Consider the following 26,865-nt stretch of genomic DNA (forward strand, 5'->3'; position numbering starts at 1 on the left):
CCTGCAGAAGGTCCCAGCTGTATCAGTACAGTCACTGTGCAGTCTGACTGAGGGAGGTTTTTGTACGGCTCTGTATCACTGTGTGAACACCCAGACACTGTTGGGGTAGTGAAAACTCTGACAGTAGTAATCTCCTGTATCTTCAGCCTGGACTCCACTGATGGTCAGAGTGAAGTCACTCCCTGATCCACTGCCACTGAATCTAGATGGAGTCCCAGACTGAAGGGTTTTAGCCCAGTATATTAGGAGTTTAGGAGCTCCTTCAGGTTTCTGTTGATACCAGTGCAAATAGTGTCCATTGCCGTCACTGTATACAGCACTGCTGGTCTTACAGCTGAGACTGACTGAGTGACCCACTGAAACAGCGTTCACTGCAGGAGTCTGGGTCACTGTGACCTGGCCTCTGGACTCTGAAACAGATGGCATTTATAATTAGCATTACATTATTTGTTCATATAGCATATTCACTAAAACAGTAATAAAGTTATATAGCCTAATATTGCAATTTTCCAGAAAATGTTCTGTCAAATATATTACCTTGGAGACAGAGGGCAAATATCCAGATGAAGATGGTGATAAAAGTCATGGTTGTTGTGGGTTCTGTTGTCATGAAGGACAGATCTCAGTCATGAAGTGTTAAACTCACAGGGATATAAACACTACCAGAGCACTGAAGCATGTGCTGGCTATGCAAAGTGTTCTATATGGAAATAGTCCAACATGTAAATAGTCTTCTTGGACAGTCAGAATGATGTGATGTAGAAACATGATAGCTTTGTAATCACAGAATTGTTTTTATGTCATAAGTGCTGAATGGGGACTAATACATGATTATTATTATAGACATCGACAAATGGAGCATATTGTTATTACTGTCATTCGACAAGATATAGCAGATTCTATGTCTCCCTCCATTGATCAGGGACAGGAACTTCAGTCTGTGTCTGGACTGTGTGATGCTGCTGACTGACTCTGATCTAAAGGGGAGATCTCCAGAGCTCTGACGTCTACAGACTCCTGTTTCACCTGCTGCTCTCTGGAACTACCACAGTGGTGTGAGGGAGGATGTCTGGGTAATGTTCAGGGGCTTTATTGTATCTGTTTGAATCATCTTGATTAAATTATAGCTATTCAAAACACAGGTCATCTTTAGGGGTTTGGATCAATGCACATCATCTCTATTCAGATTGGTTGATAGTTTTCCTTGAGTTACTCAACAGAGTCAACATGTAGTTAATGGTCAGAAGAAACATTCAGTGATGAGTTATGATCTAAGGTCTTCTACAAATAGCTCTAGTTTGACTCTATTGTTGTTCAGCTCTACTACACACTGCGTCATTGTCAAATATGTGATCACTGTCTAATGAAGGCAGCACATTTCATACACATTTTGATTAAAAGGGCACCTAACCTAAGATCTGCTCTCAGAGATCACACTGCTAAACAGTACATTTCCATAACTTATTTATTTCAAATGTTGATTTACTAATATGAATTTATTAAATCGTTTCTGCTTTGGTTTTTAACCATGTGTGGTCTACACTGTAGCTTCCCTGGGTTTTCTCTACCTTCAACCCCCTGGGGACAGAATGAACATCTGGTGCCAGTGCTGCTCTATTCTGGGACAAGCAGAACCACCCAACCCTGCCTATGCAAATCTCAGTTTCACTCCCACAACTCCAACTGATAACACAGCCATAAAGTCAAGTTCCACAGCCACAAAGTCAAAATTGCCTAGACAAATTAGCTTTTTGTTCTTAAATTTAAGGTTGGGTTAGGTGGGGTTTTTCAGAATTATGACTTTGTTGCTGTGTTAAGTAGTGACGACCCAGTTTCACTCTCTGAAATACCCTAGACTGGGACAGATGTGGAGAGAGGGGTTGGGCTGGTATAAACCTCTATGGTTGTTTGGCTTCTGATATTTTTGTATATGATAACTCCTACCCTAACTCATGGAATTGTTCTAAAATAGTAATAACATGGTCCAAAAAGCAATTTCATTCTCTATTTTAGGACACCTGGGGCATCAGTGTAAAAATTGTGTGGCGCAATCATTGGATTAAGACAGATCGATTGGAATTAGGATGACGTTTTTCTAATGTCTGAGCCCCACATCTTGTTCCTGATTGACAGATCCGGCAGTCTGTAACCTGCTCATAACAATTAATAATTCTAAATGATCAGATTAATTTTTATCACACCATTTGAGGAATTTTAGTGGGCTGAAATGTTTGTAATGTTGATTTAAAATGTGATGATTTAATATTTTGACTTCCGTGGGGTTACTTATGTACGTACACTGAAGAAAAATATAAATGCAACATGTAAAGTGTGGGTCCCATGTTTCATGAGCTGAAATAAAAGATCCCAGAAATTGTCCATAATTATGCACAAATAGCTAATTTCTCTTAAATTTTGTGCACAAATGTATTTACATCCCTGTTAGTGAGCATTTCTCCTGTACCAAGATAATCCATCCACCTGACAGGTGTGGCATATCAAGAAGATAACTAAACAGCATGATTATTATACAGGTGCACCTTGTGCTGGGGAAAATAAAAGGCCACTCTAAAATGTGTAGTTTGTCACACAATACAATGCCACAGATGTATCAAGTTGTGAGGGAGCGTGCAACTGGCATGCTGACTGCAGGAATGTCCACCTGAGCTGTTGCCAGAGAATGTAATGTTCAACGTCGTTTCAGAGAATTTGGCAGTACGTCCAACCAGCCTCACAATCCGCAGACCACGTGTGGGCGAGCAGTTTGCTGATGTCAACTTTGGTAATGGAGTGCCCCATGGTGGCCGTGGGGTGATGGTATGGGCAGGCATAAGCTCTGGAATGGCCTGCATTCTCGCCAGACATGTCACGCATTGGGATGCGTTTGGCATGCTCTGGATCGACATGTACAACAGCGTGTTCCAGTTCCCGTTTTATCTCCATCTCTACATTCAAAGACTAAATCATGGACACTTTTTCTGAAACTTGTGGCTGATTCGTGTGACATATTGTTGTATCTACCCTTTTGCTCTTTGTGCTGTTGTCTGTGCCTAACAATGTTTGTACCATGCTTGTGCTGCTACCATGTTGTGCTGCTGCCATGTGTTGCTACAGTGTTGTTATGTTGTGTTGCTACCATGCTGTTTTGTCATTTGTTGGTGTCGTGCTGTGTTGTCTTAGGTCTCTCTTTATGTAGTGTTGTGGTGTCTCTCCTGTCATGGTGTGTTTTGTCTTATATTTTTCTTTTTAATTCCAGCCCCTGCAGGATGCCTTTTGCTTCTTGGTAGCCCGTCATTTTAAATAAGAATTTGCTGTTAAGACTTGCCTAGTTAAATTAAAAAATATCCAGCAAATTCGCACAGCATTTGAAGAGGATTGGGACAACATTCCACAGGCCACAATCAACAGCCTGATCAACTCTATGCGAAGAGGATGTCGCACTGCATGAGGCATCTTTTCTGCTACTCTCATGTTTTCAAACATAATTGAAAGGGCATCTGATCCAACAAATACTCTGCAATCATTTCTACAACTGAATGAGCCTGTTATAATGTAGCTCCAATACCAGTGAGAATAATTAGTGATATTAGATAATGAACCTCTAAGATCTGCTCTCAGAACTCACACTGCTAAACAACTACTTTCCAAAACATATGTATTTATGTTTCATTCCCAATATGGTAACAGTGTTGCTCTATTCTGGGACAAGCAGAACCATCCTGCCCTGTCTATGTAAATCTCAGTTTCACTCACACAGCTACCAATCAAGCAGTTGAACAGTTTCGCTGAGTGAAAAACTCTGGACTGGGCCAGATGTGAGGGAGTGGACTGGTTTAACATCTATGGTGGATTCACCATGTAATTAATGACAGATTAAACAGATATTATACTTTATGATAACAGTGTGTAGTGTATGTCTCTACATAAATGTGTCATGTTTGAGCCCAGCATCATGTCTCATTCACAGATGTATCAGCTCATGAAAAGGGTTAATACATGCTAGATGATCACATCAATAACTGGTTGTGAAGTGCATGTAGGGAAATGGTTTGGGGGGCTGATACTTTTGCTCTTACTTCTGTACATCTTACTCTACTATGGACTGGTATTGTCTTCCAAAACTACAAATAACTTTTATATACATTTTCAGTTCATGACCAATATAACAAGTTGTAACCATGATGATGATAATAATGACGATGATGATGATGGCGACGTTGGAGAACACTGCTGGTTTGACAGTTCAGAGCGACTGTCTGTCCAACATGAACACATTTCACTGTAGGAGTCTGAGTCACAGTATACTGTCCACTGGATTCTGAAACAAAGAGAGAGAAAAAATGTACATCACCAGGAATAAATAGCACATTCTCAACAAAATTTCAGTTTACTCATTGCTTACTTTTTAGCATAAAAACATATGACTATCAATTTTTTTACCCTTCATGTAGAATACAAAAATCCAGATGAATATGGTGATAGAAGTCATGGTTGTTGTGGGTTCTGTTGTTGTCACGAATCCCGTTTCCTGAGTCTGTTTTTGCCTATGTTCTGTCCTGGAGAGTTTTTCCGGCGTCCTGGAACGCACCCTGTCTGGTTGCCGGGCAATGTAGCCAGTTGGGGTTTCTGATTACCCGCACCTGTATCCCTTGAAGGACAGGGGGCGGGGGTACTCATCATCATCCCGCCGAAGATGGGCCTCTTCCTGTTCCGGCGCTCGCGGTCGTCGTCGCCGGCCTACTGTGCCACCGATCCCCTTTTCTGTTTCATTTAGTGTTGTCTGATTAGTTGCACCTGGTTCTTGTTAACGTTGTGGTTTTGGACTATTTAAACCCGGTATGCCGCCGCCTTTTGTGCGGGCTCCCCATTTGTTAATTGGTGCCACCTGGTGATTTCTGTCACCTTTTTCCTACTCTCCTTGGACGTCTGCTTTTTTCGAACCGTTTCGTCCTGTCTTGTACTGCACCATCTGGTCCCCTCATCACCGGCGCTCAGAAGGTCCCAGCTGTATCAGTACTGTCACTGTGCAGTCTGACTGTTTCATTTAGTGTTGTCTGATTAGTTGCACCTGTTTCTTGTTTAGGTTGTGGTTTTGGGCTGTTTAAACCCGGTAGGCACGCCGCCTTTGATGCAGGCTTTTTTTTTGTTAATTAGTGTGTGATTTCTGTGGACGTTATTTTTTTCCCGAACCGTTTCGTCCTGTTGTTTTGGACTGGGTCTTTTAGCGCCCGAGTGTGTGGCGTTGACCGACACTGTTGCTTTGGGAATAAACTATCCACGTATCTACTACCCTGCTCTCTGCGCCTGACTCCTCCACCCACTACTTCTAGAAGTACTGACAAAGATGTCCTCATAGACAAACGTACCAGTGAGTCTGTGATCTCACATCCTGATAACTGATATAAAGGTACAGTGATGTGTTAGAGGGCTTGAGTTTGGTTACCAATCTAACACCATGGTAGAGTGACTAGTGTATGCAGGTAAGATCCTGGGGCATTCCAGAATATCACCATGGTCCAACAGAGGCTAGAAACTGGCTGCAACAAGGCATTTTCTAACTCTAAATGAAAATGTTTCTAAAGAAAAGGCCATCTTAAGTTTAGTGTTCTGTTGAATGCACAAAATCATTTCTGGTATCATCTGTTTCAGAAGATACCATATTTGAACCCATTGAAGATAGATGGGTTCATTGTTCTCCATGAGATACTCAAGACAAATGTGTGAAAATGATATAATGATGCCACGAATGACTGAATATGATAAGTTATAAGAAAGATATTGTTGTTCAGCTCTACTACACACTGTCTTTGTACTGGATCATCTCCTCCCCTCAGCACCTGCAGTAGGTCCCAGCTGTATCAGTACAGTCACTGTGCAGTCTGACTGAGGGAGGTTTTTGTACGGCTCTGTATCACTGTGTGAACACTGGACCACTGTGTAAACTCTGACAGTAGTAATCTCCTGCATCTTCAGCCTGGACTCCACTGATGGTCAGAGTGAAGTCACTCCCAGATCCACTGCCACTGAATCTAGATGGAGTCCCAGACTGAAGGGTTTTAGCATAGTAAATCAGGAGTTTAGGAGCTCCTCCAGGTTTCTGTTGATACCAGTGCAAATAGTGTCCATTGCTGTCACTGTATACAGCACTGCTGGTCTTACAGCTGAGACTGACTGAGTGACCCACTGAAACAGCTTTCACTGCAGGAGTCTGGGTCACTGTGACCTGCCCTCTGGACTCTGAAACAGATGGCATGTATAATTAGCATTACATTATTTGTTCATATAGCATATTCACTAAAACAGTAATAAGGTTATATAGCCTAATATTGCAATTTTCCAGAAAATGTTCTGTAAAATATATTACCTTGGAGACAGAGGGCAAATATCCAGATGAAGATGGTGATAAAAGTCATGGTTGTTGTGGGTTCTGTTGTCATGAAGGACAGCTCTCAGTCATGAAGTGTTAAACTCACAGGGATATAAACACTACTAGAGCACTGAAGCATGTGCTGGCTATGCAAAGTGTTCTATATGGAAGTAGTCCAACATGTAAATAGTCTTCATGGACAGTCAGAATGATGTGATGTAGAAACATGATAGCTTTGTAATCACAGAATTGTTTTTATGTCATAAGTGCTGAATGGGGACTAATACATGATTATTATTATAGACATCGACAAATGGAGCATATTGTTATTACTGTCATTCGACAAGATATAGCATATTCTATGTCTCCCTCCATTGATCAGGGACAGGAACTGCAGTCTGTGTCTGGACTGTGTGATGCTGCTGACTGACTCTGATCTAAAGGGGAGATCTCCAGAGCTCTGACGTCTACAGACTCCTGTTTCACCTGCTGCTCTCTGGAACTACCACAGTGGTGTGAGGGAGGATGTCTGGGTAATGTTCAGGGGCTTTATTGTATCTGTTTGAATCATCTTGATTAAATTATAGCTATTCAAAACACAGGTCATCTTTAGGGGTTTGGATCAATGCACATCATCTCTATTCAGATTGGTTGATAGTTTTCCTTGAGTTACTCAACAGAGTCAACATGTAGTTAATGGTCAGAAGAAACATTCAGTGATGAGTTATGATCTAAGGTCTTCTACAAATAGCTCTAGTTTGACTCTATTGTTGTTCAGCTCTACTACACACTGCGTCATTGTCAAATATATGATCACTGTCTAATGAAGGCAGCACATTTCATACACATTTTGATTAAAAGGGCACCTAACCTAAGATCTGATCTCAGAGATCACACTGCTAAACAGTACATTTCCATAACTTATTTATTTCAAATGTTTATTTACTAATATGATTTTATTAAATCGTTTCTGCTATGGTTTTTAACCATGTGTGGTCTACACTGTAGCTTCCCTGGGTTTTCTCTACCTTCAACCCCCTGGGGACAGAATGAACATCTGGTGCCAGTGCTGCTCTATTCTGGGACAAGCAGAACCACCCAACCCTGCCTATGCAAATCTCAGTTTCACTCCCACAACTCCAACTGATAGCACAGCCATAAAGTCAAGTTCCACAGCCACAAAGTCAAAATTGCCTAGACAAATGAGCTTTTTGTTCTTAAATTTAAGGTTGGGTTAGGTGGGGTTTTTCAGAATTATGACTTTGTTGCTGTGTTAAGTAGTGACGACCCAGTTTCACTCTCTGAAATACCCTAGACTGGGACAGATGTGGAGAGAGGGGTTGGGCTGGTATAAACCTTTATGGTTGTTTGGCTTCTGATATTTTTTATATGATAACTACTACCCTAACTCATGGAATTGTTCTAAAATAGTAATAACATGGTCCAAAAAGCAATTTCATTCTCTATTTTAGGACACCTGGGGCATCAGTGTAAAAATTGTGTGGCGCATTCATTGGATTAAGACAGAACGATTGCAATTAGGATGACTTTTTTCTAATGTCTGAGCCCCACATCTTGTTCCTGATTGACAGATCCGGCAGTCTGTAAACTGCTCATAACAATTAATAATTCTAAATGATCAGATTAATTTTTATCACACCATTTGAGGAATTTTAGTGGACTGAAATGTTTGTAATGTTGATTTAAAATGTGCTGATTTAATATTTTGACTTCCGTGGGTTTACTTATGTACGTACACTGAACAAAAATATAAATGCAACATGTAAAGTGTGGGTCCCATGTTTCATGAGCTGAAATAAAAGATCCCAGAAATTGTCCATAAATATGCACAACTAGCTAATTTCTCTTAAATTTTGTGCACAAATGTATTTACATTCCTGTTAGTGAGCATTTCTCCTGTACCAAGATAATCCATCCACCTGACAGGTGTGGCATATCAAGAAGATAACTAAACAGCATGATTATTATACAGGTGCACCTTGTGCTGGGGAAAATAAAAGGCCACTCTAAAATGTGTAGTTTGTCACACAATACAATGCCACAGATGTATCAAGTTGTGAGGGAGCGTGCAACTGGCATGCTGACTGCAGGAATGTCCACCAGAGCTGTTGCCAGAGAATGTAATGTTCAACGTTGTTTCAGAGAATTTGGCAGTACGTCCAACCAGCCTCACAACCGCAGACCACGTGTATGGCATTGTGTGGGCGAGCAGTTTGCTGATGTCAACTTTGGTAATGGAGTGCCCCATGGTGGCCGTGGGGTGATGGTATGGGCAGGCATAAGCTCTGGAATGGCCTGCATTCTCGCCAGACATGTCACGCATTGGGATGCGTTTGGCATGCTCTGGATCGACATGTACAACAGCGTGTTCCAGTTCCCGTTTTATCTCCATCTCTACATTTAAAGACTAAATCATGGACACTTTTTCTGAAACTTGTGGCTGATTCGTGTGACATATTGTTGTATCTACCTTTTTGCTCTTTGTGCTGTTGTCTGCTCATGAAAAGAGTTAATACATGCTAGATGATCACCTCATTAACTGGTTGTGAAGTGCATGTAGGGAAATGGTTTGGGGGGCTGATACGTTTCCTCTTTCTTCTGTACATCTTACTCTACTATGGACTGGTATTGTCTTCCAAAACTACAAATAACTTTTATATACACTTTCAGTTCATGACCAATATAACAAGTTGTAACCATGATGATGATAATAATGAAACTATCCACGTATCTACTACCTTGCTCTCTGCGCCTGACTCCTCCACCCACTACTTCTAGAAGTACTGACAAAGATGTCCTCATAGACAAACGTACCAGTGAGTCTGTGATCTCACATCCTGATAACTGATATAAAGGTACAGTGATGTGTTAGAGGGCTTGAGTTTGGTTACCAATCTAACACCATCATGGTAGAGTGACTAGTGTATGCAGGTAAGATCCTGGGGCTTTCCAGAATATCACCATGGTCCAACAGAGGCTAGAAACTGGCTGCAACAAGGCATTTTCTAACTCTAAATGAAAATGTTCCTAAAGAAAAGGCCATCTTAAGTTTAGTGATCTGTTGAATGCACAAAATCATTTCTGGTATCATCTGTTTCAGAAGATACCAGATTTGAACCCATTGAAGATAGATGGGTTGTCACGAGTCCGACCGAGGGTGGCTTCCCTTCTCGGTCGGGTGGCGCTCGGCGGTCGTCGTCACCGGCCTATTAGCTGCCACTGATTGTCTTTTCTCCCCCTCCTTGTATGTTTATTGGTAGCACCTGTTTATGAATGATTAGTTGGGCTTTATTAGACAGCCGGCCCGCCTGTTTGTTGTGCGGGATTAATTATTGTGACCTTCGGTTCGGTAGTAGAGGAACGTGTTTGTTCCTGGTCGTGTATTTCAGTTGTACATTTTTCGTCCCCCGTGTTTAGGGGCCGTTATTGTTGTGAGCACCCTGTGGTGTGTTTGTGCATTAAAGAGCACAGCATTGCACTCTCTGTTTCCTGCGTCTGACTCCACACCCACGACACCCGGAGCATTACAGAATCCCGCACCACAAACTGAATGGAGTCAGCAGGAGCAGCAGCCAACCCTCTCCCATCGATGGAGGAACGGGTTCTCCACCACACCACCGTCCTCCATCGGATCGGATCGGCGATGGATCAAGTGATGGAGAGAATGGACTGATGGGAGAGGAGCGGTCTCCTCTCTCCACCTTCGGCACCCCCGGCTCCGGACTCCCCATCTCCCGACTCCAGCACCCTCCGTCTGACGCTCCCGAGGGCTTATGATGGAGCGGCGGCGGGTTGCCAGGGGTTTTTACTCCAGCTGGAGCTATACCTGGCCACCGTCAGACCCACTCCCTCGGGAGCGAAGAGGGTGAGTGTCCTCATCTCCTGTCTCACGGGTCGTGCTCTGGAGTGGGCGAACGCAGTCTGGAATGGCCCAGACTCAGCGCGGGAGAACTACCCAGAGTTTTCCCGCCGCTTCCGTGCCGTGTTTGATCACCCTCCAGAAGGCCGAGCGGTGGGAGAACGACTATTTCATCTCAGGCAGGAGAGGAGGAGCGCCCAGGATTACGCGCTGGAGTTCCGGACCTTGGCAGCAGGATCTGGGTGGAACGACAGGGCCCTTATTGACCACTACAGGTGTAGTCTCCGGGAGGACCTCCGCAGGGAGTTAGTGTGTCGGGACACCGCTCTTTACCTGGATGAGCTGATTGACATGTCCATTCGACTGGATAATCTGCTGGCTGCCCGCGGGCGTTCGGAGACGGTCCTGTGCGTTCCACCACCCAGCCCCTCCGCTCCCATTCCGATGGAGTTGGGAGGGGCTGTGCCGAGGGGTACCGGAGGAGGAGGCCTTCCCTGCACCAACTGTGGTCGGAGAGGACACACGGCCGATCTGTGCTGGGGGGGTCCGTCTGGGAGTAGAGATGGCAGGCGGAACGCTTCTCGATCACCCCAGGTGAGTCAGCATCAAACTCACCCAGAAACCCTGTTGTCCACTTGTTTGTCTTAACCTTTTCCCTTCACTTTTTTCCCTCTTCCCAGCATAGGGCGCTAGTCGATTCAGGCGCAGCTGGGAACTTTATGGATCGCAGACTCGCCCTTAAGTTAGGGGTTCCGCTGGTGCCGATAGATTCTCCTTTTCCCGTGCACTCCCTAGATAGCCGGCCATTAGGGTCAGGGATGGTCAGGGAGACCACGGTTCCACTGGACATGGTGACGCAGGGGAATCATAGGGAGCGTATCAGTCTTTATATTATTGATTCGCCTGCGTTTCCAGTGGTGCTAGGGATTCCCTGGCTGGCCCGGCACAATCCTAAAATTTCGTGGAGACAGGGGGTTCTCCAGGGGTGGTCAGAGGAGTGTTCTGGAAGGTGTTTGGGATTTTCCATCGGTGCCACATCGGTGGAGAGTCCAGACCAGGGTTCCACGGTGTGCATTCCCCCCGAGTATGCCGATTTGGCAATCGCTTTCAGTAAAGTGAAAGCGACTAAATTACCACCTTATCGACCGGGAAGGGATTGTACGATAGATCTCCAGGTAAACGCTGCGCTTCCCAAGAGTCACGTGTACCCGTTGTCCCAGGAGGAGACGTTGGCGATGGAGACATATGTCACAGAGTCGCTGGGACAGGGGTACATTCGGCCCTCCATCTCACCCGTCTCCTCAAGTTTCTTTTTTGTGAGGAAAAAGGAGGGAGGTTTGCGTCCGTGTATTGATTATAGAGGTCTAAACGCCATCACAGTGGGGTATAGTTACCTCTCTTCGCTACGGCGGTGGAATCATTTCACGGAGCGCAGTTCTTCACAAAACTGGATCTCAGGAGCGCGTATAGTCTGGTGCGTATTCGGAAGGGAGACGAGTGGAAAACCGCATTTAGTACCACATCAGGCTACTATGAGTACCTCGTCATGCCGTATGGGTTAAAGAATGCTCCAGCCGTCTTCCAATCCTTTGGGAGTGGTTGTTTATATCGATGACATTCTGATCTACTCGGCCACTCACACCAAGCATGTATCTCTGGTACGCAAGGTGCTTGGTAGATTGCTGGAGCATGACCTATACGTCAAGGCTGAGAAATGCGTGTTCTCTAAACGAGCCGTCTCCTTTCTGGGTTATCAGCCCTGCGGAGCGTAACTATGATGTGGGGGACCCGGGAGTTGCTAGCGGTGGTTAGAGCTCTGAAGGTGTGGAGACACTGGCTTGAGGGGGCTAAGCACCCCTTTCTCATCTGGACCAACCACCAGAATCTGGAGTATATTCGGGCAGCTAGGAGACTTAACCCACGTCAGGCAAGGTGGGCCATATTCTTCACCCGGTTCCGGTTTACATTGTCTTATAGACCGGGCTCCCAAAACGCACTGTCCCGCCTTTACGACACGGAGGATGGGTCCACCGAACCTACTCCCATCCTTCCCACCTCAAAGCTGGTAGCACCAGTGGTATGGGAGGTGGACTCGGACATCGAGCGGGCGTTACGGGCGGAACCCGCGCCTCCTCAGTGTCCGGCGGGGCGAAAGTACGTGCCGCTTGGTGATCGGGACCAACTGATTTGGTGGGCTCACGTCCTACCCTCCTCGGGTCACCCTGGGGTGACGAGGACAGTGGGGAGCCTTCGGGGGAGGTATTGGTGGCCTACTTTGGCTAAGGACGTTAAGGTTTATGTCTCCTCCTGGTCGGTGTGCGCCCAGAGTAAGGCTCCTAGGCACCTTCCTAGAGGGAAGTTACAACCCCTCCCCGTTCCACAACGGCCATGGTCACATCTATCCGTAGATTTCCTGACCGATCTTCCGCCATCTCAGGGGAACACCACAGTTCTAGTGATTGTGAATCGGTTCTCTAAGTCCTGCCGTCTCCTCCCGTTGCCTGGTATCCCTACAGCCCTACAGACTGCGGAGGCATTATTCACCCATGTCTTTCGGCACTACGGGGTGCCGGAGGACATCGTTTCTGATCGGGGCCCCCAATTCACGTCCCGGGTATGGAGGGCCTTCATGGAACGTTTGGGGGTCTCTGTCAGCCTGACCTCCGGTTATCACCCCGAGAGTAATGGGCAGGTGGAGAGAGTGAGCCAGGAGGTGGGTAGGTTTCTGCGGTCGTATTGCCAGGATCGGCCAGGGGAGAGCTCACTACTCCACTCCTCTACTAACGTGTCCCCTTTTCAGTGTGTGTTGGGGTACCAGCCGGTCCTGGCACCATGGCATCCGAGCCAGACCGAAGCTCCTGCGGTGGAGGAATGGGTACAGCGCTCCAAGGAGACCTGGAGGGCCGTCCAGGAATCTCTCCAACAAGCGAGTGGACGGCAGAAGACGAGTGCTGACCGCCACCACAGTGAGGCCCCCGTGTTTGTACCGGGGGACAGGGTCTGGCCCTCAACCCTGAAACCTACCCCTCCGCTTGCCCTGCCGGAAGCTGGGTCCGCAGTGTGTAGGGCCCTTTAAAGTCCTGAGGAGAATAAACGAGGTGTGTTATCGATTACAACTCCCTTCCTATTATCGTATTAACCCCTTGTTTCATGTGTCTCTCCTCAGGCCGGTGGTAGCTGGTTCCCTGCAGGACAGTGAGGTGCCGGAGGTCCCTCCCCCGCCCTCTGGACATCGAGGGGTCCCCGGCGTATACGATACGGGCCATTCTGGACTCTAAGACGCCGGGTGAGGGGCCTGCAGTACCTCGTGGACTGGGAGGGGTACGGGCTGGAGGAGAGGTGCTGGCTACCGGTGGGGGACGTCTTGGATCCATCCATGTTGAGGGATTTCCATCGCCTCCATCCGGATCGCCCTGCACCTCGTCCTCCGGGGCGACCTCGAGGCCGGTGTCGATGTGATTCACGAGGAGCATCCAGAAGCTGCACTTGATGAATTTATGAAATTGCTTCTTCCAATTATTGATAAACATGCACCTGTTAAGAAAGTGACTGATAGAACTGTTAAGGCTCCATGGACTGATGAGGAATTGAAAAACAGTATGGTTGAAAGAGATGGGGCAAAAGGAATGGCTAATAAGTCTGGCTGTACATATGACTGCAAATTGAGAAATTATGTGACTAAACTCAACAAAAAGACCAAGAAACTTTATTATGAAGCCAAGATCAATGATATAAAGAATGATGGAAAAAACTTTAGAGTACTGTAAATGAAATTATGGGCAGAAAGACAAATTCAACTCCATCTTTCATCAAATCAGATGGCTTATTTGTCACAAAACCAAAGTGGCAAAGTGGGCAAACTTAAGCAGGAAATGCCCACGACAAACAGTGAGCAATTCTATTAATGTATAAAAATATCAAAATATTGAAAGAAAAGCAAGTTTGAATTTTGTAAAGTTAGTGTGGGAGAGGTGGAAAAAATATTGTTAACAAACAATAATGACAAACCTCCTGGCATTGACAACGTAGATGGAAAGCTACTGAGGATGGTAGCTGACTCTGTAGCCACTCCTATCTGTCATATTTTTAATCTGAGCCTAGAGGAAAGTCTTTGTCCTCAGGCCTGGAGTGAAATCAAAGTAATTCCGCTACCCAGTAAAGCGGCCTTTACTGGTTCGAACAGCAGACCTATAAGCTTGCTGCCAGATCTTAGCAAACTGTTGGAAAAAATTGTGTTTGACCAAATACAATGCTATTTCTCTGTAAACAAATTAACAACAGACTTTCAGCATGCTTATAGAGAAGGGCACTCAGCATGTACTGCACTGACACAAATGACTGATGATTGGTTGAAATAAATTGATAATAAGACGATTGTGGGACCTGTACTGTTAGATTTCAGTGCAGCCTTTGATATTATTGACCATAACCTGTTGTTGAAAAAACTCAAGTGCTATGGCTTTTCAACCTACGCCATATCGTGGATTCAGAGCTATCTATCTAATAGAACTCAAAGGGTTTTCTTTAATGGAAGCGTCTCTAATGTCAAACATGTAAAGTGTGGTGTACCGCAGGGCAGCTCTCTAGGCCTTCTACTCTTTTCTATTTTTACCAATGACCTGCCAATGGCATTAAACAAAGCATGTGTGTCCATGTATGCTGATGATTCAACCATATACGCATCAGCAACCACAGCTAATGAAGTCACTGAAACCCTTAACAAAGAGTTGCAGTCTGTTTTGGAATGGATGTCGAGTATTAAACTGGTCCTGAACTTCTCTAAAACTAAGAGCATTGTATTTGGTTCAAATCATTCCTTAAGTGCTAGACCTCAGCTGAATCTGGTAATGAATGGTGTGGCTGTTGAACAAGTTGAGGAGACTAAATTACTTGGTGTTACCTTAGATTTTAAACTGTCATGGTCAAAACATATAGATTCAATGGTTGCAAAGATGGGGAGAGGTCTAGCCGTAACAAAGAGATGCTCTGCTTTTTTCTACACCACACTCCAAAAAGAAAGTTCTGCAGGCTCTAGTTTTGTCTAATCTTGATTACTGTCCAGTCGTGTGGTCCAGTGCTGCAAGGAAAGACGTAGTTAAGTGTAAGGGGCAGTATTTTGATGTTTGGATGAAAAACGTACCCAAATGAAACTGCTTATTTCTCAGGCCCAGAATATGCATATAATTGTCAGATTAGGATAGAAAACACTATAACGTTTCCAAAACTGTCATAATATTGTCTGTGAGTATAACAGAACTGATATTGCAGGCGAAAACCTGAGGAAAATCCAACAAGGAAGTGCTGTTTTTCCTGAAAGCTCTCTGTTCCATTGCAAGCCTTCCCTCCATTTAAAGGGATATCAACCAGATTCCTTTTCCTATGGCTTCCACATGGTGTCAACAGTCTTTAGACATAGTTTCAGGCTTTTATTTAGAAAAATTAGCGAGAAAGATCACATCGCGTCATTGGATGGCTGGGTGCCAGCAGCGTTTTGCATGCACCAACAGAGTGGAGCAGACATTTTCTCTCTCTCTCCTATTGAAGAAGCTACAGTCCGGTTGAAATATTGTCGATTATATATTGTAAAAACAACCCGAGGATTGATTCTAAAAAACATTTGACATGTTTCTACGAACTTTACGGATACTATTTGGAATTTTCGTCTGCCCCATCGTGACCGCTCGTGCCTGTGGATTTCTGAACATAACCAAACCAAATGGAGGTATTTTGGATATAAAAATAATCTTTATGGAACAAAAGGAACATTTATTGTGTAACTGGGAGTCTCGTGAGTGCAAACATCCAAAGATCATCAAAGGTAAGCGATTCATTTTATTGTGTTTCTGACTTTTGTGACCAATCTACTTTGCTGCTAGCTGTTTGTAATGTTTTGTCTGCTGAGAGAGATGTCCTTACATAAACGCTTGGTATGCTTTCGCCGAAAAGCTTTTTTGAAATCTGACACTCCAGGTGGATTAACAACAAGCTAAGCTGTGTTTTGCTATATTGCACTTGTGATTTCATGAAAATTTAATATTTTTAGTAATTTAATTTGAATTTGGCGCTCTGCAATTCAGCGGATGTTGACGAAAATGATCCCGCTAACGGGATGGGTGCGTCAATAAGTTTTAAGCTGCAGCTGGCCCAGAACAGAGCGGCACGTTTTGCTCTTAATTGTAATCAGAGGGCTAATATTGATACTATACCTGCCAGTCTCTCTTGGATAAGAGTTGAGGAGAGACTGACTGCATCACTTCTTCTTTGTCTTAGACAAAGTGATGCAGTCAGTCTCTCCTCAACTCTTAATGTTGAAAATACCAAATTGTTTGCACAGTCAAGTTACACACAGTTCTGAGACACACACTTACCCCACCAGACATGCCACCAGGGGTCTTTTCATAGTCCCCAAATACAGAACAAATTCAAGAAAACATTCAGTTTATATAGAGCCATTATTTCATGGAACTTCATTCCATCTCAGATTGCTAAAATAAAAAGCAAACCTGGTTTCAAACAGATAAAGCAACACCTCACGGCACAACGCCTCTTCCCTATTTGACCTAGATAGTTTGTATGTATACATTGATATGTAGGCTACGTGTGTCACGCCCTGACCATAGTTTACTTTGTATTTTCTATGTTTTGATTGGTCAGGGTGTGATCTGAGTGGGTATTCTATGTTTCATGTCTTGTTTGTCTATTTCTATGTTCAGCCTGATATGGTTCTCAGTCAGAGGCAGGTGTTCGTCATTGTCTCTGATTGGGAACCATATTTAGGTAGCCTGGGTTTCACTGTGTGGGTGTGGGTGATTGTTCCTGTCTATGTGTTTTCACCAGATAGGCTGTCTAGGTTTTCGTTACGTTTTGTTTTGTAGTATTGTATTGGAGATTCGTGTTTCGTATTATTAATAAACATGGATCGTAAACCACACGCTGCATTTTGGTCCGACTCTCCTTCGTATGAAGACGAAACGCGTTACAGAATCACCCACCACCAACGGACCAAGCAGCGTGTCAACAGGCAGGAGCAGCGCGAGGAGAAGCGCAATAAGGATTTCTGGACATGGGAGGAAATCCTCGACGGGAGAGGACCCTGGGCTAAACCAGGGGAGTGTAGCCGCACTAAGGTGCAGCGGGAGAAGAAACAACAGGAGCAGCCCAAAGAGGAGGTATGGACATGGGAGGACGAATTAGAAGGAAGAGGACCCTGGGCTCAGCCAGGAGAATATCGCCGCCCCAAAGAAGAACTGGAGGCGGCGAAAGCTGAGAGGCGCAGATACGAGGAGGCAGCACGACGTAGCGGATGGAAGCCTGAGAGGCAGCCCCAAAAATTTCTTGGGGGGGGGCTAACAGGGAGTATGGCTATGCCAGGTAGGAGACCTGAGCAGACTCCCTGTGCTTACCGGGGGGCTAGAGAGACCGGACAGGCACCGTGTTATGCAGTGGTGCGCACGGTGTCTCCAGTGCGGGTGCATAGATGAAGCCGGCTCTACGCAGCTGGTCCCCAGTGCGTCTCCTTGGGCCGGCTTACATGGCACCAGCCTTGCGCTCGGTGTCTCCGGTTCGCCTGCATAGCCCAGTGCGGGCTATTCCACCTCGCCGCACTGGCAGGGCGACCGTGAGCATTCAACCAGGTAAGGTTGGGCAGGCTCGGTGCTCAAGAGCTCCAGTGCGCCTGCACGGTCCGGTTTTTCCAGTACCACCTCCACACCCCAGCCCTCCGGTAGCAGCTCCCCGCACCAGGCTTCCTGTGCGTGTCCTTGGCCCAGTACCACCAGTGCCAGTACCACGCATCAAGCCTACAGTGCGCCTCGCCTGTCCAGCGCTGTCGGAGCCCTCCTCCTCTCCAGCGCTGTCGGAGTCTCCCGCCTGTTTAGCGCTGTCAGAGCTTTCCGCCTCTACAGCGCTGCCGGAGTCTCCCGCCTGTTCAGAACTGCCAGTTAGCATAGAGCTGCCAGTTAGCATAGAGCTGCCAGTTAGCATAGAGCTGCCAGTTAGCAAGGAGCTGCCAGTCTGCAAGGAGCTGCCAGTCTGCAAGGAGCTGCCAGTCTGCATGGAGCTGCCAGTCTGCATAGAGCTGCCAGTCTGCATGGAGCTGCCAGTCTGCAAGGAGCCGCCAGAGCTGCCTGTCTGCAGGATGCCGCCAAAGCTGCCAGTCTGCAAGGAGCCGCCAGAGCTGCCAGTCTGCAAGGAGCCGCCAGAGCTGCCAGTTAGCATGGAGCAGCCAGGGCCGCCAGTCAGCATGGAGCAGCCAGGGCCGCCAGTCAGCATGGAGCAGCCAGGGCCGCCAGTCAGCATGGAGCAGCCAGGGCCGCCAGTCAGCATGGAGCAGCCAGTCAGCAGGGAGCAGCCAGTCAGCATGGAGCAGCCAGAGCAGCCAGTCAGCATGGAGCAGCCAGAGCAGCCAGTCAGCATGGAGCAGCCAGAGCTGCCAGTCAGCATGGAGCAGCCAGTCAGCATGGAGCAGCCAGAGCTGCCAGTCAGCATGGAGCAGCCAGTCAGCATGGAGCAGACAGAGCTGCCAGTCGACCAGACTCTTCCAGATCGGCCAGTCGTCCAGACTCTTCCAGATCTGCCAGTCGTCCAGACTCTTCCAGATCTGCCAGTCGTCCAGACTCTTCCAGATCTGCCAGTCGACCAGACTCTTCCAGATCTGCCAGTCGACCAGACTCTTCCAGATCTGCCAGTCGACCAGACTCTTCCAGATCTGCCAGTCGTCCAGACTCTTCCAGATCTGCCAGTCGTCCAGACTCTCTCAGATCTGCCAGTCGTCCAGATTCTCACAGATCTGCCAGTCGACCAGATTCTCCCAGATCCGCCAGTCGACCAGATTCTCCCAGATCCGCCAGTCGACCAGATTCTCCCAGATCCGCCAGTCGACCAGATTCTCCCAGATCCGCCAGTCGACCAGATTCTCCCAGATCCGCCAGTCGACCAGATTCTCCCAGATCTGCTAGTCGACCAGGATCTGCTGAAACCGCCAGCCAGCCAGGTTCTGGTAGTTTCTACTACCTGCCTGGGCTTCCTCTCAGTGCTGAGCTTCTTCTCAGTGCTGAGCTTCCTCTCAGTGCTGAGCTACCTATCTGTCCCGAGTTACCTCTGTCCCGAGCTGTCCCTCTGTCCCATGTTATCATTGTGGTGGGTAACCTATTTAGGGACGTTTAGGAGGGGGATTAAAACTGTCATGGAGTGGGGTCCACGTCCAGCGCCAGAGCCGCCACCGCGGACAGATGCCCACCCAGACCCTCCCCTATAGGTTCAGGTTTTGCGGCCGGAGTCCGCACCTTAGGGGGGGGGTACTGTCACGCCCTGACCATAGTTTACTTTGTATTTTCTATGTTTTGATTGGTCAGGGTGTGATCTGAGTGGGTATTCTATGTTTCATGTCTTGTTTGTCTATTTCTATGTTCAGCCTGATATGGTTCTCAGTCAGAGGCAGGTGTTCGTCATTGTCTCTGATTGGGAACCATATTTAGGTAGCCTGGGTTTCACTGTGTGGGTGTGGGTGATTGTTCCTGTCTATGTGTTTTCACCAGATAGGCTGTTTAGGTTTAGTTACGTTCATTACGTTCTTTATTTTGTAGTATTTGTATTGATTCGTGTTTTACATTTGTTCATTAAAACATGGATCGCAATCTACACGCTGCATTTTGGTCCGATCCTTGTTCTACCTCTTCATCAGAAGAGGAGATAGAAGAAAGCCGTTACAACGTGTGCCTTTTTAAAAATGTATGTATTTCTGTCCTTGAGCTGTTCTTGTCTAATGATGTTCTGTATTATGTAATTCTGTATTATATTTCATGTTCTGTGTGGACCCCAGGAAGAATAGCTGCTGCTTTTGCAACAGCTAATGGGGATCCTCATCAAATACCAAAATACCAAATACCTGTTGTATTAAAATAGTACTTCAGTGCTATCAGTCCCTATTGTATTGTACTAGTACTTCAGTACTATCATGGTAATATGGTGTCGTGTCTTTGGCATCTTTATCAAATAACTCTCTGTAATTATTATTATGCAATTAAACTGATTAATCATGTAACTGTAGTTAATTAACTAGGAAGTCGGGGCACCAAGGAAAATATTCAGATTACAAAGTTATAATTTTCCTAATATAACTTTTCAGATATTTTCATATCTGATCAATAGTCTTCTGAATTAATGAATTATTTATTTTACCTCTTGTTAGTCTCATTGCAAACGTCATAAATTGTTGGTTATCCTCACTATGAGTCATCCATACATCCATTGTCTTAAATCATTTATTTATTAACTAACTAAACAATCACAATAGTGCACACACAAACCAACAAAGCAAATATGGTTACAAGAATGAAAGGGGAATGTGCCCTAGTGGGCTAAACCGGCTTGGCGGCTTGTTAGACAAAAGGGGAGTGGGGGGTCAGATGAGAAGTCACTACAGAGTGATAATTATAACAATTGAAATGCTAATCCTTTGCACATGAACGCTCACTCATTCGGGAACAATTGCAATCAATGTATATATTTACGCTCAGTGTATCGTCTTGATCGCTGTTGAAAAGTTTGTTTATTTTGTAGAATTGTTCGTCTCTCTCTCTCTGCCGTTGTAACGACGTTCGTCTGTAGGAGGAGAAGCGGACCAAAAAGCAGCGTGGTGGTTATTCATGTTCTTTAATGGAAAACTGAACGATACATGAAATAACTCAAATCTACAAAACAACAAACGGAACGTGAAAACCTATACAGCCTATCCTGTGACAACAAACACAGTGACAGGAACAGCTGGGGGAAAGCGGGGGAGAAAAGGTAACCTAATACGACCAGCAGAGGGAGACAGGGTGAAAGGAAAGGACAGAAAGACACAACATGACAATACATGACAGTACCCCCCCACTCACCGAGCGCCTCCTGGCGCACTCGAGGAGGAAACCTGGCGGCAACGGAGGAAATCCTCGATCAGCGCACGGTCCAGCACGTCCCGAGAGGGAACCCAACTCCTCTCCTCAGGACCGTACCCCTCCCAATCTACGAGGTACTGGTGACCACGGCCCCGAGGACGCATGTCCAAAATCCTGCGGACCCTGTAGATGGGTGCGCCCTCGACAAGGATGGGGGGGGGGGGGGGAGACGAGCGGGGGCGCGAAGAACGGGCTTGATACAGGAGACATGGAAGACCGGGTGGACGCGACGAAGGTATCGCGGAAGAAGAAGTCGAACTGCGACAGGATTAATGACCCGAGAAATACGGAACGGACCAATGAACCGCGGGGTCAACTTGCGAGAAGCCGTCTTAAGGGAAAGGTTCTGAGTGGAGAGCCAAACTCTCTGACCGCGACAATATCTAGGACTCTTAGTTCTACGCTTATTAGCAGCCCTCACAGTCTGCGTCCTATAACGGCAAAGTGCAGACCTGACCCTCTTCCAGGTGCGCTCGCAACGTTGGACAAAAGCCTGAGCGGAGGGGACGCTGGACTCGGCGAACTGAGATGAGAACAGCGGAGGCTGGTACCCGAGGCTACTCTGAAAAGGAGATAGCCCGGTCGCAGACGAAGGAAGCGAGTTGTGGGCGTATTCTGCCCAGGGGAGCTGTTCTGACCAAGACGCAGGGTTGCGAAAAGAAAGACTGCGTAAGATGCGACCAATAGTCTGATTGGCCCGTTCTGCTTGACCGTTAGACTGGGGGTGAAAGCCGGAAGAGAGACTGACGGAAGCCCCAATCAAACGGCAAAACTCCCTCCAAAATTGAGACGTGAATTGCGGACCTCTGTCCGAAACGACGTCTGACGGAAGGCCATGAATTCTGAAAACATTCTCGATGATGATTTGTGCCGTCTCTTTAGCAGAAGGAAGCTTAGCAAGGGGAATGAAATGAGCCGCCTTAGAGAACCTATCGACAACCGTAAGAATAACAGTCTTCCCCGCTGACGAAGGCAGTCCGGTGACAAAATCTAAGGCGATGTGAGACCACGGTCGAGAGGGAATGGGAAGCGGCCTGAGACGGCCGGCAGGAGGAGAGTTACCGGACTTAGTCTGCGCGCAGACCGAACAAGCAGCCACGAAACGACGCGTGTCATGCTCCCGGGTGGGCCACCAAAAACGCTGGCGAATGGAAGCAAGCGTACCCCGAACGCCAGGGTGGCCGGCTAACTTGGCAGAGTGAGCCCACTGAAGAACGGCCAGACGAGTAGGAACGGGAACGAAAAGAAGGTTCCTAGGACAAGCGCGCGGCGACGGAGTGTGAGTGAGCGCTTGCTTTACCTGCCTCTCAATTCCCCAGACAGTCAACCCGACAACACGCCCCTCAGGGAGAATCCCCTCGGGGTCAGTGGAGGCTACTGAAGAACTGAAGAGACGAGATAAAGCATCAGGCTTGGTGTTCTTAGAGCCCGGACGATAAGAAATCACGAACTCGAAACGAGCGAAAAACAGCGCCCAACGCGCCTGACGCGCATTAAGTCGTTTGGCAGAACGGATGTACTCAAGGTTCCTATGGTCAGTCCAAACGACAAAAGGAACGGTCGCCCCCTCCAACCACTGTCGCCATTCGCCTAGGGCTAACCGGATGGCGAGCAGTTCGCGGTTTCCCACATCATAGTTACGTTCCGACGGCGACAGGCGATGAGAAAAATACGCGCATGGGTGGACCTTGTCGTCAGAGAGGGAGCGCTGAGAAAGAATGGCTCCCACGCCCACCTCTGACGCGTCAACCTCGACAACGAACTGTCTAGAGACGTCAGGTGTAACAAGGATAGGAGCGGATGTAAAACGATTCTTGAGGAGATCAAAAGCTCCCTGGGCGGAAACGGACCACTTAAAGCACGTCTTGACAGAAGTAAGGGCTGTGAGAGGAGCTGCCACCTGACCGAAATTACGGATGAAACGACGATAGAAGTTCGCGAAGCCGAGAAAGCGCTGCAGCTCGATGCGTGACTTAGGGGCGGGCCAATCAATGACAGCTTGGACCTTAGCGGGATCCATCTTAATGCCTTCAGCGGAAATAACAGAACCGAGAAATGTGACGGAGGAGGCATGAAAAGTGCACTTCTCAGCCTTCACAAAAAGACAATTCTCTAAAAGGCGCTGGAGGACACGTCGAACGTGCTGAACATGAATCTGGAGTGACGGTGAAAAAATCAGGATATCGTCAAGGTAAACGAAAACAAAGATGTTCAGCATGTCTCTCAGGACATCATTGACTAATGCCTGAAAGACAGCTGGAGCGTTAGCGAGGCCGAAAGGAAGAACCCGGTATTCAAAGTGCCCTAACGGAGTGTTAAACGCCGTCTTCCACTCGTCCCCCTCCCTGATGCGCACGAGATGGTAAGCGTTACGAAGGTCCAACTTAGTGAAAAACCTGGCTCCCTGCAGGATCTCGAAGGCTGAAGACATAAGAGGAAGCGGATAACGATTCTTCACTGTTATGTCATTCAGCCCTCGATAATCTATGCAGGGGCGCAGAGACCCGTCCTTCTTCTTGACAAAAAAAAAACCCCGCTCCGGCGGGAGAGGAGGAGGGGACTATGGTACCGGCGTCAAGAGCTACAGACAAATAATCCTCGAGAGCCTTACGTTCGGGAGCCGACAGAGAGTATAGTCTACCCCGGGGGGGAGTGGTTCCCGGAAGGAGATCAATACTACAATCATACGACCGGTGTGGAGGAAGAGAGGTGGCCCTGGACCGACTGAACACCGTGCGCAGATCGTGATATTCCTCCGGCACCCCTGTCAAATCACCAGGCTCCTCCTGTGAAGAAGAGACAGAGGAAACAGGAGGGATAGCAGACATTAAACATTTCACATGACAAGAGACGTTCCAGGAGAGGATAGAATTACTAGACCAATTAATGGAAGGATTATGACAAACTAGCCAGGGATGGCCCAAAACAACAGGTGTAAAAGGTGAACGAAAAATTAAAAAAGAAATGGTTTCGCTATGATTACCAGAAACAGTGAGGGTTAAAGGTAGCGTCTCACGCTGAATCCTGGGGAGAGGACTACCATCCAGGGCGAACAAGGCCGTGGACTCCCTTAACTGTCTGAGAGGAATGTCATGTTCCCGAGCCCAGGTCTCGTCCATAAAACAGCCCTCCGCCCCAGAGTCTATTAAGGCACTGCAGGAAGCTGACGAACCGGTCCAGCGTAGATGGACCGACAAGGTAGTGCAGGATCTTGAAGGAGAGACAGGAGTAGTAGCGCTCACCAGTAGCCCTCCGCTTACTGATGAGCTCTGGCTTTTACTGGACATGAAGTGACAAAATGACCAGCAGAACCGCAATAGAGACAGAGGCGGTGGGTGATTCTGTAACGACGTTCGTCTGTAGGAGGAGAAGCGGACCAAAAAGCAGCGTGGTGGTTATTCATGTTCTTTAATGGAAAACTGAACGATACATGAAATAACTCAAATCTACAAAACAACAAACGGAACGTGAAAACCTATACAGCCTATCCTGTGACAACAAACACAGTGACAGGAACAGCTGGGGGAAAGCGGGGGAGAAAAGGTAACCTAATACGACCAGCAGAGGGAGACAGGGTGAAAGGAAAGGACAGAAAGACACAACATGACAATACATGACAGCCGTGGTCAGAATGGATACTTCAGAGTAACATTCAGCAATGTTGTTATAGGATAGATGTTTCGGCAGTTGTCGGTCTTCCCGTTCAATGATACCGAATTCCTAGCTGCGGACTAATAATTAATATCAAAGACTTGTTCTTACTCTGTCGGTATCGATAGTCTAAGAGTTTAACCACGTGGGATGGTTAAAAGATTCAGCAGTCTGGTCTCAAACCTTGGCCCTCTTGTTATCGAGGTAAACTGGTCTGCAACCTTTGTCCTCTCGTAATGGAGAGAAACATGATCTGTTGAGAAATTCTCAAGGTGGGGTTTTATTCGGAATTGCAGAAAAGGGCCTGTCCCAGGATGCCCGACCCTAACTGGGCTCATGGGCGGTCCTCTGATTTAGTTGAACTCAAAAGGGAATTAGAGTTTCCTTCATTAAAAAGTCCAAAATCACATTACACAATTTTACAAACAGTATCATCCTCACTCATTCATCTTATACAACAATTAGATGTAAAACCTCATATCTAAGGCTATTATATAAACAGCGTTATGGTAATGTGGCCGCACCATCTCCCATGAGCCCCACAAAATTGCACCAAACGGAACAGTTTGTAGCTGGATTCTTCACTGATCTTTTATACCTTCTCCGGAACATAAATGTTGTTCTGTGAGGTGGAACAAATTCACTGTGAAGTCTGACTTAGGGAGATTTTTGTACAGCACTGTCTCACTGTGTGAACACTGTGTGAACACTGGATCACTGTGTAAACTCTGATAGTAGTAATCTCCTGCATCTTCAGCCTGGGCTCCACTGATAGTCAGAGTGAAGTTCCACTGCCAATGAATCTAGATGGAGTCCCAGATTGTGTTTTAGCATAGTAAATAAGGAGTTTATAAGTTCCTCCAGGTTTCTGTTGATACCAGGTAAGACGGGCATCAGAGTAACCTACTTGATTGTCCCGCCCTGACCTTAGATATCTCTGTTTTCTATATATTTTGGTTAGGTCAGGGTGTGACTAGGGTGGTTACTTTGTATGTCTAGAGTTTTTTGTATGTCTAGGGTTTTTGTATGTCTAGGGGTTTTGTATGTCTATGTTGGTCTGATATGGTTCCCAATCAGAGACAGCTGTTTATCGTTGTCTCTGATTGGGGATCATATTTAGGCTGGCCTTTACCCCACTTTCTGGTGTGGGATCGTATCTACAGTTAGGTGCCTGTGTGCCCACTAGTAGCGGCACGTTTCGTTCGTTCGTTCGTTCGTTCGGTTGTTTGTTTGTTTGTTGTTTTGGTGAGTTTCAGTTCATTAAAAATATGTGGAACTCTATTCACGCTGCGCCTTGGTCTTCTTCATACGATGAACGTGACATTGATACACATTTCTGCTGGTTTTACAGTTCAGAGAGACTGTCTGTCCTTGGAAAACAGTTTTTGCTGCAGGAGTCTGAGTCAAAGTGAACTGTCCTCTCGATTCTGAAACATAGAAAAACATTTTTTATATGAAATTAATATTACATATTGTAATCAATTGTTCTGAATAAAATATTAACATTAAAATACTTTTGTGTAGATGTAATCATTTTCAAACAATAAACTCTGAAAATGGCAACCTTGAAAGCAAAAAGCAAACTTCCAGATGAAGATGGTGATAAAAGTCATGGTTGTATTGGGTTCTGTTCTCAGTCATGAAGTGTTAAACTCACAGGGCTGTAAACACTCATAGAGCCGTAGGACAGATGCATTTTGCAAATGAATATTTGCTCCCATCATTGGAATGCATTTTATCCTGCATGTGCTATCTTTAATAACTCAGATCACTAATGTCTGGCAAATTGTATGGCTCACTGTCGTATGTGTATTCTGATGATGATCAGATATAATGAACTGTCTGTTCACTCATGCTTGGTCTCTGATGTAAGTTCCTCTAATCAGTTAGTGAACACTTCTCTAAACTAAAGCTGGTAGGATTCCTCTGGTTGTGTTGTCTGTCCTCTGTGACTTTACCACCACTGTTACATCTGAGATCAACATGTTTAATAAAGGAATATACAACATGGATCACTATCACTACTG

At 46.4% G+C, this 26,865-nt stretch overlaps 1 gene segment (V, D, J or C); it reads right to left on the reverse strand.

Moving 5' to 3' along the window:
• Positions 1 to 75: 75 nt before the first annotated feature.
• LOC139379599 (immunoglobulin kappa variable 4-1-like) lies at positions 76 to 26,451 on the reverse strand. The segment is given in 4 exon segments: positions 76 to 410; positions 538 to 621; positions 26,125 to 26,265; positions 26,403 to 26,451. Coding segments are annotated over 4 exon segments (609 nt in total).
• Between the last annotated feature and the right edge of the window lie 414 nt (positions 26,452 to 26,865).

Source organism: Oncorhynchus clarkii, chromosome 21 (genome assembly GCF_045791955.1).
Source record: "Oncorhynchus clarkii lewisi isolate Uvic-CL-2024 chromosome 21, UVic_Ocla_1.0, whole genome shotgun sequence".
Classification (NCBI taxonomy): Eukaryota; Metazoa; Chordata; class Actinopteri; order Salmoniformes; family Salmonidae; genus Oncorhynchus; species Oncorhynchus clarkii.